The sequence below is a fragment of the Rissa tridactyla genome, chromosome 3 (assembly GCF_028500815.1).
Source record: "Rissa tridactyla isolate bRisTri1 chromosome 3, bRisTri1.patW.cur.20221130, whole genome shotgun sequence".
Classification (NCBI taxonomy): domain Eukaryota; kingdom Metazoa; phylum Chordata; class Aves; order Charadriiformes; family Laridae; genus Rissa; species Rissa tridactyla.
This window is the reverse complement of record NC_071468.1, coordinates 9,770,694-9,788,586: the sequence shown is the minus strand read 5'-3', so window position 1 is coordinate 9,788,586 and position 17,893 is coordinate 9,770,694. Positions and strand designations below refer to the sequence as shown.

At 42.9% G+C, this 17,893-nt stretch overlaps 1 protein-coding gene across 1 annotated transcript in view; it reads right to left on the bottom strand.

Moving 5' to 3' along the window:
• Positions 1-2,880: 2,880 nt before the first annotated feature.
• The window catches only part of SLC24A3 (solute carrier family 24 member 3), a 181,372-nt gene continuing 166,359 nt past the window's right edge, over positions 2,881-17,893 (bottom strand). Inside the window, exons 16-17 of the mRNA XM_054196185.1 lie at positions 7,299-7,364; positions 2,881-6,261 (exon numbers count right to left, since the gene is read on the bottom strand). Coding sequence (XP_054052160.1) covers positions 6,112-6,261; positions 7,299-7,364 — 216 coding nt within the window. The 3' untranslated portion in view covers positions 2,881-6,111. The remainder of the gene's footprint in view (positions 6,262-7,298; positions 7,365-17,893) is intronic.

Here is a 17,893-nt window from a genome sequence, read left to right as displayed (position 1 = left end):
CCCATACGCTGACGGTACTACTTTTGGACAGGAATTATTACAACAGGTCTCCTTCAGAGATGTGGTGGTTTGCTACCCAGGGGTCTGCTTTACTGAAATGACCCCACCAGTTGTATGTACATCTCACTGAATGAACGCAGAGGTCCTTATTTTTCATTCCTAATGGCGGAGTTACATATCCCTATGACTACTAAAACTTACATTGCAGGCCTCTCTCTCCCCAAAACACTTCTGCGGTTAACCCCTTCCACAACCAAACATCTGTCTCTACGTGCACGAAGTGAACGGAGGGCTTGCTTCCTCACCTGCTCCAGCACCTATTGGCCAGGAGACAACGCTGACCAGAATTAAGGTAAGACTTTGTCCTAAGGGAAATCTGCGTTTCTACTATGAAGAAGGAGCAACTGTCATTCCAAGCTAGCAGGCAGTAACAAGGAGTGGTGTGCCCCGGCAGCCCCCTCCTTTCATGACAGCATAAGACAGACAAAATGTCCAGCAACAGGGATTACTCCTCTGGGAATCCAAGCTCCTTGCTTTGCTCTTGCTTGCCAGGCATGCCGCTGGAAAACCTCAAAGGCAAATGCTCAACCTCATAGGTTCAGGCATGCAATGTTATGTTTTCCCTCAACTGGCAATAAAAAGGTTATGTTAAAATTGTTGCTGTAAAATTACCATGTTGACTTCTAGCACCATTCAAATCCTACCTGGCAGATGAAGATTATCTTGACAAGACTTCTGCCAGGTTGTTTTGGTGTGGAAGGTTTAAAACTTATTCTGCAAGGCTATTAGAAAAAGTAACATAAAAAACTACCTAAAATATACCACGATAAAGTTATTTTTAACTATAAATACATTACAAAATCTGTTGCGCTAAAGAAATTGTGCTTTTTTAGAAGCTTTCCTGAAATTAGATGATTCTGCCCAAACTTGGATAACTTGGCCTAGATCTCAGGCTGTTTCAGGGCGGTGAACAATAGGTTTCACAGCCAAATCATATCCCTTGGTGCTCAATGAAATAACTGCCATTTCGTCCCTCGTTGCTTTCCTGTAAATAAAAAAAACTTTTCCAAAAGGCATGGATTTGTCCAAACCTGAGATTGATTCTGGAGATTCAAACAAGTCAGAGCAGTTTGGGTGGAAGTAGATGCATTTATGCTTCAGGTTTGAGGCCACTAAGTGCTAACAGAATATTCATGTAAATTCCCTTAAAGGTGCCTAGCCATATTAATAGTTATTCATTTACCTATTCAGATAAGAAAATAAAAAGTTCATTCATCTTTAAAAAAACAAAGTGCAACAGTCCTTTTCAGGACATACTGCTGCAAACGTGTACACACTGACCCTACAAAACAATCACTGGGGTTTTGCCGTTGATTTCAGTAGAGGTCATCTTTCACTCAAGTCAGTGAATACTAAAAACTCTCTTCCTTTACGCCTTGCGCTACACTTGGTACAGCCTTTCAGCATCCTCAAACTGCAGTTCCTTAAATTTGAAGTGAAGTAGCTGAGGTCTTCCAAATAGTCAAACTTCCACCGCTTTCCTTAAAAGCATGGCTTTAAACTGATTCAGTTAAAGTTGTACAAATCTAATATGGACATTCTTACCTGGATTTAAGTCTATTTTAGTCTAACTTACAGTGGCTACTGATCAAGTGAAATTTCACGAATACAGGGCAGATTTAAATCCAGCTAAGCATGATCCACTGAGACTGATTTTTAAAGTATATATTTAAACAAGTTTAAAGCTCCAGTGGTGCAACTTTGACATAGGTAAACCTTACACTATTGCACCTCTGTGAGCTTTATTTGAAAGGATTAGGGCTTCCAAAAAAACTTGATATAAGAAATATCTGTCAATCAGCAGAAAGTTATGGTTTTCTAAAAAGTTATCCAACAATATTCAATCTACATTTTATCTCACAGGTATTAATGTGGTTATTTGGAAAAGGCATATAAAAATTCCTGTTCTGACAGCAGGATAATAAATGTTACCCTCAGGTTGCTCCACCTACGTTGAATGTTGTTTTTCTAAAACTAGATTGCTGTTCTGTACCTGATTCGTTTCCTCAAGAAAAAAGCCAGTCCCGCATCTATCTGAATGTTAAGAACGACCATTTGTTTTCACAAGCACTAACATCACAAATTCAAAGCATGCTAATAAATTGATTTGAATGACACAGCTGAGGACAGAAAGCTGAAAACAAAGGAGGCGAGTAGCATCAGAAGAAAAAACAACCAAATTATACCAGTAAAAATCTCCTCATTTCAGATTGGTGTTCCTATTGTAGAAACAATCTACCAAAAAAGTGCAGCACATCAAAAAAAAAGGGAAAAAAACCCCGACCCCAAAGCCAAAAAATAGGAAGTATAAAATTCACCTTTGGTAGGGACAAAAGCAGTTTTTCCAGCATGTCTTAAGACCTCCTCATGTCCTATCCTCTCCTATCATTCTGCCTTTGACCCACTGTCAAAGGAAGGCCATCCACATGTTGAGCGGAGTTGAAATTAGCAAGGGATAACACTTTTAAATCGGGTCAAAGTCAGAGCTGCGATGAAGCGCTCTCCACTGAGGAAAAGGTTCTTTAATCTCCCTTTGAAATACTCATTAAGAATTGTCAGGAAGGGCTAGGAATGGAAACAAAAACAGTCGACTGGTCCAAAGACCAGAGCAGTCTCAGACGTGAAGGTGACCCTTGCTTTCAGAAGAATAAAACCGCACAGGAATCACACTCATATTCAAAACCCCAACCCAACCTGGCTTCACCACTGGTTTCCCGCAGATCCCGGGCCTCTCCACAGCCCCTTTGTGCCTCAGCTCCCTCCTTCCCCCCAGCCAGCCACCCCCCAAACCCACCCCAGTCCCACCACCTACGGCCCTGTCCCACACCACACCTCCCCGTGCAGAACAGGGGGGCAGCCGCCCTCGATGGGCTCCTGTGACCCCGCGTCCCAATGACAGCCCATGTCTTAGGCAGCAAAGAGCACTGCAGAGCTTCTCACCAGGAAACCGAAGCTGGGCCCTGGCTGTCCCCCCCCGCACAGCCGGCAGCTTCCACAATCTAACGTCGGGAGGAGAGAACCCCTCAGACTCAGCCCTCTGCTTGGCTTGATGAAGTAAAGCTATTAGTATGCACTGGATTTGAATATAACTGTCTATTTGAGTTTTGGAGTTGACGTACAGGTAGGATGCTAAAAAATTGCTCAGGGATTTTGCTTTGGGGACTTTTCCACAGGCTTTGATTATGCTAATGAACTGGAGAGGCTCTCTCTTTCGGAGACAAAAACAAGAATGCACACATTCAGTTGGTCTATCCTGTTCCAAACCAGGTCTGCACTGGTTGATTTGGTTGCAAATCGTTAAGCACATCGCACTGCATCTGTCAATATAGGAAGTGCTTATCAACTCATATATGGCACAAATAATGGCAGTTCAATGTACCTTTTTGCTTCTGCTTAGAAAAAACAACTTGCAGAACATTCTTGCACAACACACAAGTGTCAAAACAAGGTATTTCAGGTTTTACACACAATGCAAAGCTACGATATACTACAGTATTTAATGCACACCAATAGGAAAAGTTCCTAAAAAATACTCATGCAGTTTTTGTGCCATGGGATAGGTAATGGCTATTTCGTAGAAATAGATCCAACTGGCTCCATTGGAGCAGCAGTATAAATATTCAAAATAGAAGTAATAATAGGCCCTGATGTGAAACTTCTCTTTTTTTTTTTTTTTTTCTTCCCCAAATCTTTCCCTCTGTCAGCAAGGAAACACTCTGCTCAGGAGCAACTGCATCTTGCTACAAGAGTATAGGTGTGTGTTTGTGGGGTGGATTTTAGTGAGATGTGCCACATTGTTGCTAACATTGTTTGATTTAAGGAAGTATTTTAGGCATTTTAGTGGTTATTATTATTATTAATCACATTAACAACAACAAAAAAGAAACAACAGCAACAAAAAAAAACAACAACAGGAAGGTACAGTGGGCTTCCTAACGCAAAAGGACTTCCAGCGGGCATAGTTACGAGAAGGCTACTCAGACAACAGGCTGCATAGCTCAACAAGCAGCAACACAAGTGTTTTCCAGAATGAAAAATGACGACGCAGGCATGTCATTGACTCTCTCTACTGCTTGTCCCTGGACCCTTCCTTCTTCTTGCCAGGGATCCACAAGCACACTTTGTCCACCAAGGCCAGCGGTACACGGCTTTTGCCACTGGACTTCCTCGACACGCACACTGCAACGGCTGCCAGTGCCTCCGCACATTCGGTGTAACAAAGAAAGAAAATCAGGTGCTGAGCTGAATGGAAACCACAGGGTGTAAATATTTTGATTTAGGGCATTTTGCCTAAAGAAAATCAAACTGAAAAAACTTCCAAAAGTGCAAACGAAATTAAAATCGGCTTTCTGTCTGAGAAACAGGACTCTTCTTTTTTTCAGAGGTTTTTTTTCCTGTTATAGTTTCAGGTTTGGTGTTTTTTTTTTTTTTTTTTTTTTTTTAGTTTTCCTTTCTTTTATGTAGGGTTTGCTGTGCCTTACTACCAATATTTGCCACTGTTTGTACCATAGACAAAAACATTCACCTAGCTGGTAGTATCTTAATACATTTCATAGTAGAACATATACAAGAAAGAGGAAAAAACATACCAAATGAATCAGAAGTGATCAGTGCTTAAAGTAAATACAAGAGCCAGCACTGGCAAGAATCCACAGTACCAATACATACAAATGAAGTCGTGATGGTGTTTCTCATGGGGTGGAATCTGCCTGCATATTAATACAGAATTATACAAAATCTAGCTGGGATATTGGAACAATGAATAGCTAAACTTTCACAATAACTTAAGATCTGTGAGCGAGTCTGCATTGAAGATATTCCACATTTTAAAAAGTGCCATCTCTCTCTGTGTCTTCCTCCCTCCCAAAGGAGGGGTGATGAATCCACATGATCTGTATTAGATAAGTTCCACTGCTTAAGAAGACAAATATCTGACCAGGTCCAGTGTATTCTTTAAAGAGTGGCAAATTATGACTTCAGTAACTATGTCTGTGCAAAATATGCCTCTTTTCTTTTAAAGAAACCAGTGTCTGTAACTCATTTAGAAAAGTTCCGACACATACTTATGTCCTTCTCAGAATGAGTAAGACATGAACTATTGAATCCCCCCAAAACAAGAAATCTGATGAAGCAGAGAAAGTTCTGACCTTCCATTTCCACGTGCAGATCATTAAAAACCAGGACACCTCCTTGGTAGCCCTCCCGGGCTGGCGATCAAACTATTGCTTGGAAATACCATAAACACCCTAGTAATAAAACTTCAACATTAGTAGTAAAATGGTAGCAGTGTTTACCCTTTGAATCCATGTTTACCTTGCTTTTCTCATCACACCTGTACAAGATTCATTATTTATAGTAAAAAGTCATTGTCTGTTGCCTTGACAGTCTTCTTTTAACACGCAGTAAATCCATTCATACGCTGAGTACCTTGAATTGTATTCCCATATTACACTGCCCTGTGACCTTTGGATCGTTACAGGAGACCCAGCGCTCAGGAGAAGCTGCAAGAGAGGACGTTGATCTCTGGCAATTAAAAAAAACCCAACAAAACAACAAAAAGAACCCCAGAAGGACCAAAAAACCAAAACAAAACTAAAAAAAGAACCCAAACAAAAAAATTCCCATGAATCTCCTTGAAAATCAGCCCGTGTACGACGTACCCTCTTCTGCATTGTAGCAATAGTCTTAAGTCATAAATTAGATTAGTCTTCCATCAAATAACTTAAAAAAAGAAGGAATTGTAGCAGACCAGTTTTGCCTGGCTTGACGCCAGTTAGCAGCCAGTTCATCTAAAGTCCCAGTCACACTGTTCAAAAACTGAGCTAGGAAATCACATGAATGTTGAAAAAAAATAATCTTCACATCGATGCAGGATTTTTCCAGGTTGTGGGGGGTCAGGGAGAGGGCAGACCTAGATGGGGCCACGGGTCCTATGAACAGTGAACAGGATATACAGCACGACTTGGAGGTGCACCGCATTCAGGAGATGCCAGCCGTGGTTTGTATTGCACAGGTAAGAAGGAAGTTCCTCCCGACAGTCTGCCACCTGCATTAGTGATCTCTGCACATTGGTAAGTTCACAAAAGTGAAAACATTGAATTCTGTCATGATGGAGAAACACAGGAAGATGCCGTAAAGGGAAAGGCACACACACCCTAGCTTCTTATCCAGTTTCCATTTGTTCATGTGGACGCCAAATACCTACAATAAACACAGAGTAAGCCACCACAGCAGGAACATTTTAAATAAAGCGGTAAATCACATTCTCAATTACAAGAGCACCAAGACGACTCTCCCCTTATTGACCATGGTCACCTGGAAGCAATCACAATGCAAGTGCTGCAACAAGTGTGCTGAAGACCACAGCTGAAGTAAATCAGAGTATCCCCGTTGCAACCATTGAAGTCACACTGACTCACATCACCTTGAGTCCTGGCCCAAGAGCCTTAAGTTTCTGCAATTACTTTGATTTTACGAAGAACAATCCAATTTAATTCCATCAGAAATGTTTTCGAAGGTCAGATTCCTTTTTCTTCACTCAAAATGCTTCATGTGCCCCTCTGCATCTCCATCTAGAGCCACATAGTCTAAGGCTGTGCTGGACTTTGCTTAGTTTGCTCCCACACAAACCTCTAAAAAGGTTAAACTCTTGTGTACGAGGGAATTGTGTTGGTGTGCCATGCGCAGGAGGACTCCCTATAGCAGCTGGTCTCAACATGTGGAAGAGGTCACATAAATCCTCTTCCCTCTATCATTTCTAGTCTGCTACGCTGGACTTGGACAGCTCAGGGAATGCAAGGCACTGATTTCAACAGAAACAATGTCACGTCCAGGCACTATTTGTTCTGGTCTCTGTTGTATTTCGGAAGGTTCCTACGGAGGGCCAAAGTAAACTGTACAGCATTTTGTCTACCTGTCCAGCAGGAGAATGGATCCAGTCATACATCAAGGGATCTGCTTCAACTCTACCATGAAAAATAACTAAAGATTACCAATGGATCTCCTGGACTCCTCCCATGAAAAATACACAAATGTGAGAGCCATCCTGTGACAGCGATAGCTTCTGAGAAGTGCCAGATTAAGGTCTTGGGAAGTTTACAACAGGAGTGAGCATCCCTATCCCTTAACTACAGACTTTGCATCCACTATTACAGCTGGAAGTGAGAAAGGAACAGGTGAAGAAAATGTATATAAAAATTGCTATTTTGGAAACAAAGAACAAAAGACTATATACATACTGTGACAAAAACAGATGCCAGCAGGAGACCAACAGAATAGATAAGTCCTCTGCTGTTTAACCGAATCTGTAAAAGAAGGAAGTTTATAAAACCGTGTCACAATTTCAAGCAACAATATTTCTCTTTGCTGATAATTCTGTAATCCTAAACTGCTGAGTTGCTAAACACTGTCTTGCAAGCTGTAAATGCCAAGTCAGATCTTACATCACAGATTATTTTGCCTACTCCCTGTTGCCAAAAAAGAAGTAGTATTATTAGTGTCCTTAGGACCTGACAGCTTTCGAACTGTTCCACCCCTACATGGACTTTGTCGTCCCTTATATTGTTATATAGTGAAATTTTCTTTTTGGCAATTAACTCTTATGTGAGTCCTGTAAGAACAAACAGGGAAAAGGAAATTTTGCATTCAGTCACCAATTAATGCTTCACTGTGGGGTGAAAATAAACACGGACACACACAAACACATAACTTCTTCCCTACTCTCACTCATCTCGGTGAAGGAAACAAGTCAGTAATATGATGGCCTAAACCTCACCTGCTGAAAATCATCACTACCAACGTGTTAGGGCACACGAGCATAGGCTGAACATCATTTAGCACTGAGGCAAATAAGGCAAAGAGATAACTTATTGTCTGTAGAGCTGCCTACAGATATTGTCACTTAGGTTCACAGGTGCATCACAAGCTCTGACGTAGCCATCTCCATGGCAGAGCCACGATTACACCCACTGTGCAAGCGAAGAACCGAGATACTGGCCTCAAAGCTGTGAAGCTATTTAACTGACATTTTTAGAGGCTTTGGAGTCTAGCCAAAGGCCTTTACTTGCATCTTTAACCCCTAAATACATTAAAAACATGATTTTATGTAACACAAGCCTAAAACTACATAGAAAGGCCACAGGTAATAAAGCCACCTCCCTAAGCCTGTTCCTCAGCTAGGATCACACCTCTCTTCAGTTTCCTATTCTTCTCTGATGGAGCTTAAGCATTGGCCCTTTGAGCACTTTTATATGATCTTCTCAAATAGTATCACCTGCAGCATCACCAAGGGAGCACTCAGGTGGAGTCTCTCAAGGCATTTCTGCAGCGGCTACTGTGTGAGAGAGGCTTCCTCCCAGGGAAGGCTGGCTTCTCCAGGGAAGCAACAGGGCAACTGGAAGCTGTGGAGTGGGTGCCATAGGTGACTAAACTGTAAATCTTTAGACCACCTGTTATCAATTATTACCTTAAGGCCACTATAAGGTAACACAGCCCATCTGTATTCCTCCCTGCACTTTCTGTGTGATGAAACCCTACGTGAAGTTGAGTTCCAACTGGCAGTCACCAAAACCAATTACTATTTAAAGTAGCAACCAACTATTTAAGTTTCCTGGCAGAGGTCAATCTTAGCAAAAGATTATGTATGAGTATTTTTCAAGGATGCTTTAGAAAAGGACACTGCTATTGTTTGTCTAGTAGATGTTGATTTTGTGCAGTGCAGTTATATTTTCAGTCACACCACTTTGCTGCTGAGGTCAAACAGCAGAACTAAATGCTGGGATCTTCCTTAATGGGGCTGGTAGCCAATTCTTAATTGCTCAGTTTGTTCTACATTTGTATACAAGGAAAAGCAAAAACATCAGTTCATCCCTGCAAATGATCTGCAGACAAGAGAATAGTTCCCAGAATGAAAGTTCATCCACCTCAAACAGTACATTTTTTTCTAACAGCTGGGTTTATTTCTTATTTTTTAAAGTGTTTTTAGTCCATTGAACAATTAAAACTAAACTTTCACGCTACAATATTATTTTCCCAACTGTCAGCACAGAAAATAATGGTACATAGTGTATCACTGGCCATTTTTTGGTGCTCGCATCCTTTCAGTTAGACTATAAAGAAGCCCATTTGCAAGAGAAGTGGGTATTACTAATTTGACGATAAGCAGCACTACAATTTCATGAATGCAGGACTGCTGAGGCACTTGCACCATTTTACATCACAGTCGGGAAAAACTTTTCACCCAAATATTGCTTCCAAATCCAAAGTAATGATTTACCTTCATTCCCCAAGGACAACCGAGGGGAGAGCCTGACTTCCAGAGCCAAGGAAAGGATTACTGGTTCTGACATTTTGCAAACCTGAGCCTGCAATGACCGCCATACACCCAGAATCCTCTAGGCAAATCCATGTTGGAGACAAGGTCAAGCACGCTGCAGAAAGACAGTCTTGGAAGGATTTCTCTCTTTTCCTGTACATGTTCAAGATTCAGCACGATGACGCATTGCTGTACTTCTAATAAACCATGATAAGCGTGAGTAGGTCTTGCGCAGCTACTATACATTGGAATTGTTATCAGCATTTGTACTCACAAAGGTCCCACCAGTTTGCAGAGCTCTGTTGCTGCCTGAGACTTCTGTTATCTTCACGTACGTTAGAATACCGGCTTACACAAATGGCACATTTTCCTTCTTAACTGATTTTTGCTATCATAAAAAAGGCTACAGCCGTGATGCTCATCTGTTCTTAAATGCATTACAAGATTTCTTTAAGACATAAGGTGTAAGTGTGTGTATGTACAGGGGGACCATTATATTCCTACGGCCATTACATGTAAAATACAGTATTCTCACTAGACTAACCGCCCAAAGAAATGAAGGATTTGGATTGCTTCAGAGTGGGAAAGCCTATTTTTGAACTGTCTGCATAACTGAAGGTGAAAAATGTAACGATCCCCCTGTTAATGTAAACTGCAGGTTCTAAGTGGCGGACAGGAGGAAGTGTATTTTTGCAGCTATGGAAGAATTCTCAAAGGCCACCGTAGCTTCTATTACCAGTCCCGAGAAAACCTCAAAGTTTTGCTGAAACAAGAGCTGCTCTTGGGAAGAGAGACGACATCAGATTCTGACTCAGAAAACCTTTTTCTTTGATATCTTAAAGCCTATTTCCTGTTACACTAAGGAGCCAGGAGAAGCTAAATCTGGAGGCTCTGTGCACACATTATTGCTCCCTGTAGAGATGGACTAGTCCACTGTGTTTCACTCACCCCTCTTCTCCTGCTTCCACTAATCTGAATGATCCATACATGATAGGTGACCTGGATTTCCATTTTAGGTATTCTAAAATGCAAAAAACCCCTAAACTAGCTTTGTGTAACTAAAATACAAATTTAAAGCCACCTTCCCTGCTACCCCAAATGAGCAGCAGCTGGCTAGGGAAGACAGATGCTATTTTACAATAAATTCCTGTCTGGATTTTGGTCAGGAATTCTGTTTGACCAGTGCCAATATCTGTAAAAACTGTCAGTATGAAATACATCAATCGTAAAGGAATCTACAGGAAAAGGAAGCAAATGAAGCAGCTGGAATTATTTTAGCATGGAAAATGTCTGAATTCAACCTAAAGTGCAGACGCTCCTTCTCAGTTACATCATTAGCCTCCATAAAACCAGCAGACATTTGGAAAGAAAACCGTTCCAAAGGCCTCTGTGTCTGATTTGCTGAGGACAAGGCTTCCAAAGAGAGGTGTTTGGGGCTGTTTTCTTTCTTTGGACTATCTGCAAGGCTCCTCTTTGGAGGTCACTCGGGGGAATAAAAGTTGCTAATTAAGGATTATCCAAAAGTAGAAAGCGTATGCTAATTATTTATGACAGGTTTTATACAGTGACACACGTCATGCTGATCCCACATGGGCAAAGCAAACGTGGCAACTGCTTCAGCAGCATGAGCAGCAATTTTCCCTTGCAGTGGTACTGCATTAAAACACACGAGTTTCACTCCAGGTTAACAGCTCTCAACTCAGGCTTAACTAGCAATGCTCCTCACCTGGGATCTAGCCCGGCTCCCACTGTTAAGCAAAGCAATTAGCTATTAATTAACCTAAATAACAAGAAGCTTCCTTTACGAGGCTTGACTATTCCCATAGAAAGAAAGGATTTCCTGGGAGGGGTGGAAAGGGTGTTTTCTAATGCAGTTTTCACTTTCCAGTGCTTTTTGCTCTGCAAAAAATGGGACCATTTATTAGGGTCATTACCTAATACCTCACTCTGCCACGGGACAGCAGGATTAAAACCCTTCCATGTACATAGCAAAGGGTGGTTTCCTTGGGCAAGCAAATGCTAGCTGTGGAATGCACTTTGTCAGGAAGCTCATTTGGCTGAACTGGATACATATCACAGCTGGACTTTCTGGAAGAAAAAGTGCAACTCAGAAAAAGTGCAACTCTTTGGGTAAAAAACTTTGTTGGTGAGCTCAAAGCACTATAAAAGCTGTGCAGAATTCCAAGTGTTTCCACTGTGGCTCAGGAGGTGCCGCATGCATGGCGTCGCCCTGCCATGCCATGGAGCAGGCAGAAAGGGGACCGAAGAGAACAAAGATGACAGGTGGGAAGGGCTATAAAACAATGAGAAGCGAATGAAAAACAACAGAAAGAGAGTTGGAACGAACTGACGTTGATGTAAGCCCGTCCTCAAAGCAGACTTGCCCTGGGACGGCTGGGAGATGGATTCCATGGATGGATGCTGGGTGTAATTCCGGATGCTGGACTTGCAGTATACATGCTGTGGAGTTACTCTATGTGCACACAAGTAGTCCAAGTAATGTGGCTCGCTGCTTATGCACAGGGCAGCTCTGCATGGTGTGTGCAGGGGGTCCAGCTGTGTACAATGCACTGCTTTGCTGGCACACGCACTAAGTCTGATCTCACTAGACTTTCACACACATGGAGAATGGCATACATTCAGGCATGGTGCCCAGGGTCTCTGGGTTACTTAAGATAGCCCTGGAGCAAGCTGATTTACACCAGTAAGAAACCTCCCTCACAGCAGATATAATTCCTGTTTAAGTCTTTTGCCCAGATAACTCTTAATGTAAAGGTTTCTTGGAGTAACGCAGTGCTTCGAGATTCTTGCAGTCTTTGTAGCTTAAATTGAGAAGAGAATGAAAACTGTCTGGGTTTGTTCAGGTCCAAAATGCAATGGCAGTCCGGTCTTTGAGGGATTTTTTTTGCTAAATATTCTCACTCAAACAAAGAAAGGTCTCCTTGGAGCTAGATGGAACTCATTGCCAAGCATTTGTGGGGGCTGCAGCCTGAGGATTTGGAGAGATGTTCTCCAGTACACCTTGCACTGGTGGTAGAAGGGGTTTCCAGCGTTAGATCAGCCAGCAGTGACTTTCCTGACGCACTGGTCACATTAGAGCATTCTCCATTTATCATAGCTGAGCAAGGTAGGCTTGAGCAAATAGCCCACATTGTTTGGGGTATGACCACATATTCCCTTCTATCAAATTTGCTACTGGGCACTGAAGTATTTTAATTCTTGCATTAAGAGTCACCAGAGGACTGCCGCCAAAGCTCTTGGCTAGCCTATACCTAGCTCTGGAAACAGGTCAGTGAAAACAGAATGGAAACCCCCAAATATTAATGAAAACGAGAACATTTAATTTTAGCAAACACTGCTATTACTTATCTAACACAAACAAGAGAACATACGGTTTCAAAGGAGACAGGTTCAGATTTGCTCTAAGTCTGCTGAAACTCTGACCAGTATTGCGCTAATTGGCGCACAGCAGGGGTTGCTCATCAGAACCAAAAGGCCGGTACAGCACCTTCCTACTGTTTTATCCTACTTGTTAATGCAAAAGGCTTTCCTACAATCTTCTCCTGTTTGGCCCAGGTCCACATCAGAACCATTCTGTCCGCAGCAATAGTTAGAGTCACAAAAGCCACACAAGTAGGTGTGCTGCTTTTTTTTAACCTTCTGTCCAGCCCTGGTTGTCTTTCAACATTTTCTAATCTAATGCCCATCTATCTATTTCAAAAAGTAATCATACAGAACCATGAATTGTTTTATACAGTATTGCTCAGTGGTTCTAAGATAGGTAAAGTATCTTAGTTGAACAGCCACTGAATAGCCACTGTTTACTTATTTCTCGTTTCTCTCATTTTAGTTCTATACTTGCCTGGAGGATCCTTTCTTTTTCTGCATTTGATTTTGGACTACTTGCTGCTGTTTCACAAATTTCCCATAAGCCTACAGCTCTGGAAATACAGTTTTAACCGACGAACTATTCACACTTCTCTGATTATCACCGTAGCCTGCCCTATTTCTTATTGTGACTTCTAACTAACTGTGAGCACAGGAGCTCAGAAGACTCTGAAATTTGGTACAAAAGCTTAAGAAAAATGTGTTGTTGATCTGTCAAATTATGGTAGAAATAAGTCAAGCAGCTTTCGCATGAGTCAAGTGGCATTTCCTGCAAGAGGCAGTAGAATAGGTTTTCTCAGGGTATGTGACAATGTGTAAGTTCAGGGAAAACAAGGCCAGCAAAACATTCAAAACTCACAGTAAGGGAGGAGATAATTTCAGTTTTTAGCAAAGAGCAGAAAAAGGGCCTCAGCTGGAGCCTTCTTAATTATGGAAGGAAAAGCTCAGTTCTCTGCTCATTTAAGAATAGGAAATGCGTCTTCCCCAGGAGAGAACTGTCTGCAGACGAAGCACTCCCTCATACTGCAAGGAGGAAAAATCAACATTCCCAAACTCTCCTTTGAGGTTTGGCTGGTATCTAGTGGCTAAAGCAGGCCAGACAAACACTCTGTTTTGACTGATCACACATGAAAGGTTTGAAAGTTCAAAATCTACTCTGTCTGAATTTGAACAGAGGCTATCTCCTTGCTTCTCGTGTAGCAAATACAAAGACGCTGCCACCAGCTCCAGCTATTCCCACGCAGCTCCTGCAGGCAATAAGGAACTGAGGCTGAAGCTAAACAGCAGAGGAAAAACAATGGAAACAAAATAAATGTGATTCCATTCTTCAGTTCTTTTCTGGCAGTTGCTGAAGGGAAAACAAGGAGCTATTGCCAAAACCCAAACTGGTTTTGCTCCAGGGTCCAAATACGAGAAAAATTACCTCATTCAGGAATATTAGAAGGACTCTGCTATGTTTCCAGTCCCTTGGCTGACAAAGTCACAGGTCCTTTGTCTGTTTGGGGATCCTTTTCCTGCAGTGTCCCTGCCTGGCAGTGAAAATTCAGCGTAAATCCTGCATTCCCCAGGCCTTGCTGTAAGACAGGGGTCTCAACAAACTGAAACTTCAGACATGTTCTGCATTACCGCATGTTTCAATGGAATTTCCTTCTTGGACCTTTTCTGAGACTCCTAAGAAAGAACCCTTGGTTTGCTCTGTATCACACAATTCACTTTGCAGAGGGTACACACCCTGGCGTACAAAACATGGGAGTGCTGCACACGGACACTCAAGGTATTAAGCAAGAAACGCAGGGGTTATGGTTGGAGAGAATTCCTGTATTGTTAGGAGCTTTGGAAGGGACCAGACACTTTTGCTGTACTACAATATAACCATCTGAGTCTCCCTGTCATGGAACCTGCGAGAAAGTGCACTCCATACGTGCAAACTACTCCAGGAAGCTGGAGGGACTAGCTTTAGCATGCACCTGCTTGCTATGCCCATCCATAGGTTTTTGGGATCAGCTAATAAATTAAACCATTAATACCTGCCAAGCTGCATGCTGCTGATGCAGTGACACAAGCACATCACGTTGCAGATGCTAATGTGACAACTGGAAAGAGTCTGGCACCCCAGAGCAGGAAGAGGAGTAACACCTACAGAAGTGACGAGTGATGCTGCAGGAAGCAGGGCCCCCTGCAGACACTTAGAGCCACCACCCTGTTGCTATCCTCCACCTTAACGTTTGTCCCACAGACTGACAGCTCCATCGAACCTATTCCTCCCTCTTCCCTCAGAGGATTTAAAGGTGGTCTATATGCAGACAACTGGGCTGGAACATGGCAGGGAACAGATACACAGATGCTGGCTGTGAGGAGACGGAGGCCAGCTTTGTCCTAATGTCATAAGATTCATCATAGGGCCTTGAATTAAAACAGCGAACAGCAAACTGGTCAGCGAATAGCAAAGCAGTGACACTTGCCATCTCAATGTGTGTTTCTTGAGTGTCCGCTTCCCTCTGGCTTCTCTGATGTCTAACAAGGCTCACACTGGGGTTACTCCTTCTCTCTCTAGCTGTTCGTTTGCATGAGAGGAATGTAACGTCTCTAAGACTTCTAACTTACTGTCAAATTTTGCTGAAACTGGCTGAAGTTATCAGGCAGGAGAGTGATGGATAGACATATGAGTATACTCCCAAATGCTGATGTGAACAAATGAACCTGGCTGTTTGTCCTTAGGCTAAGATTCCTAGTCTCTAAAATACTCTTGGCTGACGTCTGGTTTACAGCTTCACATCCAAAAAAAGATTCCAGAGGGAAGCAATTGGATGGAAGACGTGAAGCAAATGTCCTTCCACTCTGGATTTGCCAGGGCCACTGGGGAAGGATGCTTACAGGATTAGAGAGTCAGCAACGTGTCCAAGACTCAGAGCTGGAAGAGAAGAGAAAGCGAACTCTTTCAAAGGTCTCTCTAGGTCCACAGGGATGCTGCTTTTTCTCCGAAAGTCCTGCTGGCATGCTAGATTAGCTATGGTTGATAACAGAAGGCCAGAGCTGCAGCAGGAGGGTGGCCAAGTGACCTCTGAGTAGTGGAGATGGAAGCTCCAGTGGGAAGCACACAGGAAGGCAGAGTTAGTGCCGGGACATTAATGAGCGTCCAGAAATAACAAGGACTCTTAAAATAATAAACATATAGTTGGGTTAGAGACTAGACATTGTAGAAACAGAAGGGATCTGATATGGAAGCTGTTTGATATCGATTAGATCTCCCTTTTGATGGGAAAAGCATCAGTGGCCTGGCCCAAACCAAGAAGTGTGGGATGGACAACCGAACTGAAGGCAGAGGAGGACGTTTTTTTCTCTGCACCAACACTAACATTTTCCTTGAGGAGCAAGAGATGGAGCATTCTTTAGCTTGGGGTTGGACTGACTCTAGTCAGCGCTGGAAGGAAAAGATTAAAAATCCAGTATTGCACATTGATGATCACACTGAGATGGACCTGGTTCGTCGTAACAGATACACGTAGGCGAGGCAGGGTGAATGGTATCGGAGATGGGTGCCCTGGAGCTTACAGTGGTTTTGCAAAGCACTGCCTGGTGTGCCAGCTTCCTACATCACATCATGTGGGTGCAGCCCCTCTCTTCAGGCTGGGGCTGTGACTGCCCTGCAGTCTCCACTTGCGGTGTACCCACATCCTACAGGAAAATGTTTCATTCAAAGTAGGAAAACGGAAAAAGGGGAACTTCCTTCTCTAAAATAGGTGACAGATGCTTCCAAGATGCAGCCTGAGAAGCGCAAGATGGTTTTCCATTCCTTTCTTGTAACGAGAAAGGAAGAATAAAATAAATAATAAGCTGAAACATCCATTGACAACGGGCCTGGGAAAGGAGCAGTCAGAACTGGGAGAGGCACTTAAGCAAAATGACTGTGATTTAGCAACCCAGCACCAGGATGTGTCTCGAGAGATTCACAGTCTCTTTCCAGTTCTGCCACTTACCTACTGTGTGACCTGCAGCAAGTCCATTAGTCTCTCTTCGACAGGTCCCCTCTTGCTCTTTTCCTGTCTTATCTATTAGATCACAAGCTGTATTTTTCCCCCTCAGGCACTATCTCATAGACTGAACTTGTTTAAACAAGAAGTCGTGATTCTGCATCGGGCTTCTTGTGGTTGCTGCCAGGCATATGACAAAACTATGCAATAACCAGGACCTTGCAGGACAATGCTTTCAATATATCGATGTTTCACAACCAGCCACAAGCTTGCAGGCTGTATCTCATCCAAAGCTCTCCGCTTACCTCAAATCAAAATGCACCCTCTGTAAAATGGGCTCTGAAACACCCACCTGCCCTCAGGGAGTTTAAGGAAGGCTCAAACACAAGCTCATCCTACGAAAGGTGCTACCGCAGCTGAAAGTGCCATTGGCAGCGAGACTGCTCTTGACATTCAGAACGAAACCCCACAAATCTCCTTCTGGTTGGGAGCAGCTACTTGGCTGGTTAGTGTGTGAAGCCGCTTTACCGCATGCGGCTGAGAAAGTTCAGAATGTGCATAATCACAGGACGTCACACTGCCACGTGCATGTGCACACTGCAGCACAGAGGCAAAGGGAAAGAAAAAGGGAGCAGACCCTCTTCTCCAGTTCTGCACAGCAACACGCCAGAACTCTTGACACCAGCATTAACAGGGAGCAAGATTTGGCCACAGAGGATTCTGAGTCAGGCAGCCTGGAATAAGAGATACGTAGAAATTTTACGGAGTATGATATTAGAGAAATACCATACTCTTTGAGTGTTTAGACTTCCAGAAAAATAAGGCTGGAGAGGTCTTCTAGGACGGTCTTCCGTGTTAAAGCTTAACTTTCAAATCAAACAGTCTACTTTTTTTTGGCTTCCACAAAAGCTATCACTGCCTTAACAGCTTATTGAATAAAATGCATTTACTCTCTACTTTCAGCAAAAGCTTAACCTTGCCACAGCCCTCTACTATTAAACATTCTGGGGAGGCATCGTGGTTTTGGATGGCTATGCAAAAGCAATCACGAACAAGCAAGCTCTTTTTGTCTTTTACAAATCTCTCCTTCCTTCTGTACGCAAGACAGGGGCATCACAATGGCTTTGAGGAGTTCCTCTCTTGGAGGAGATGCTACAAGGAC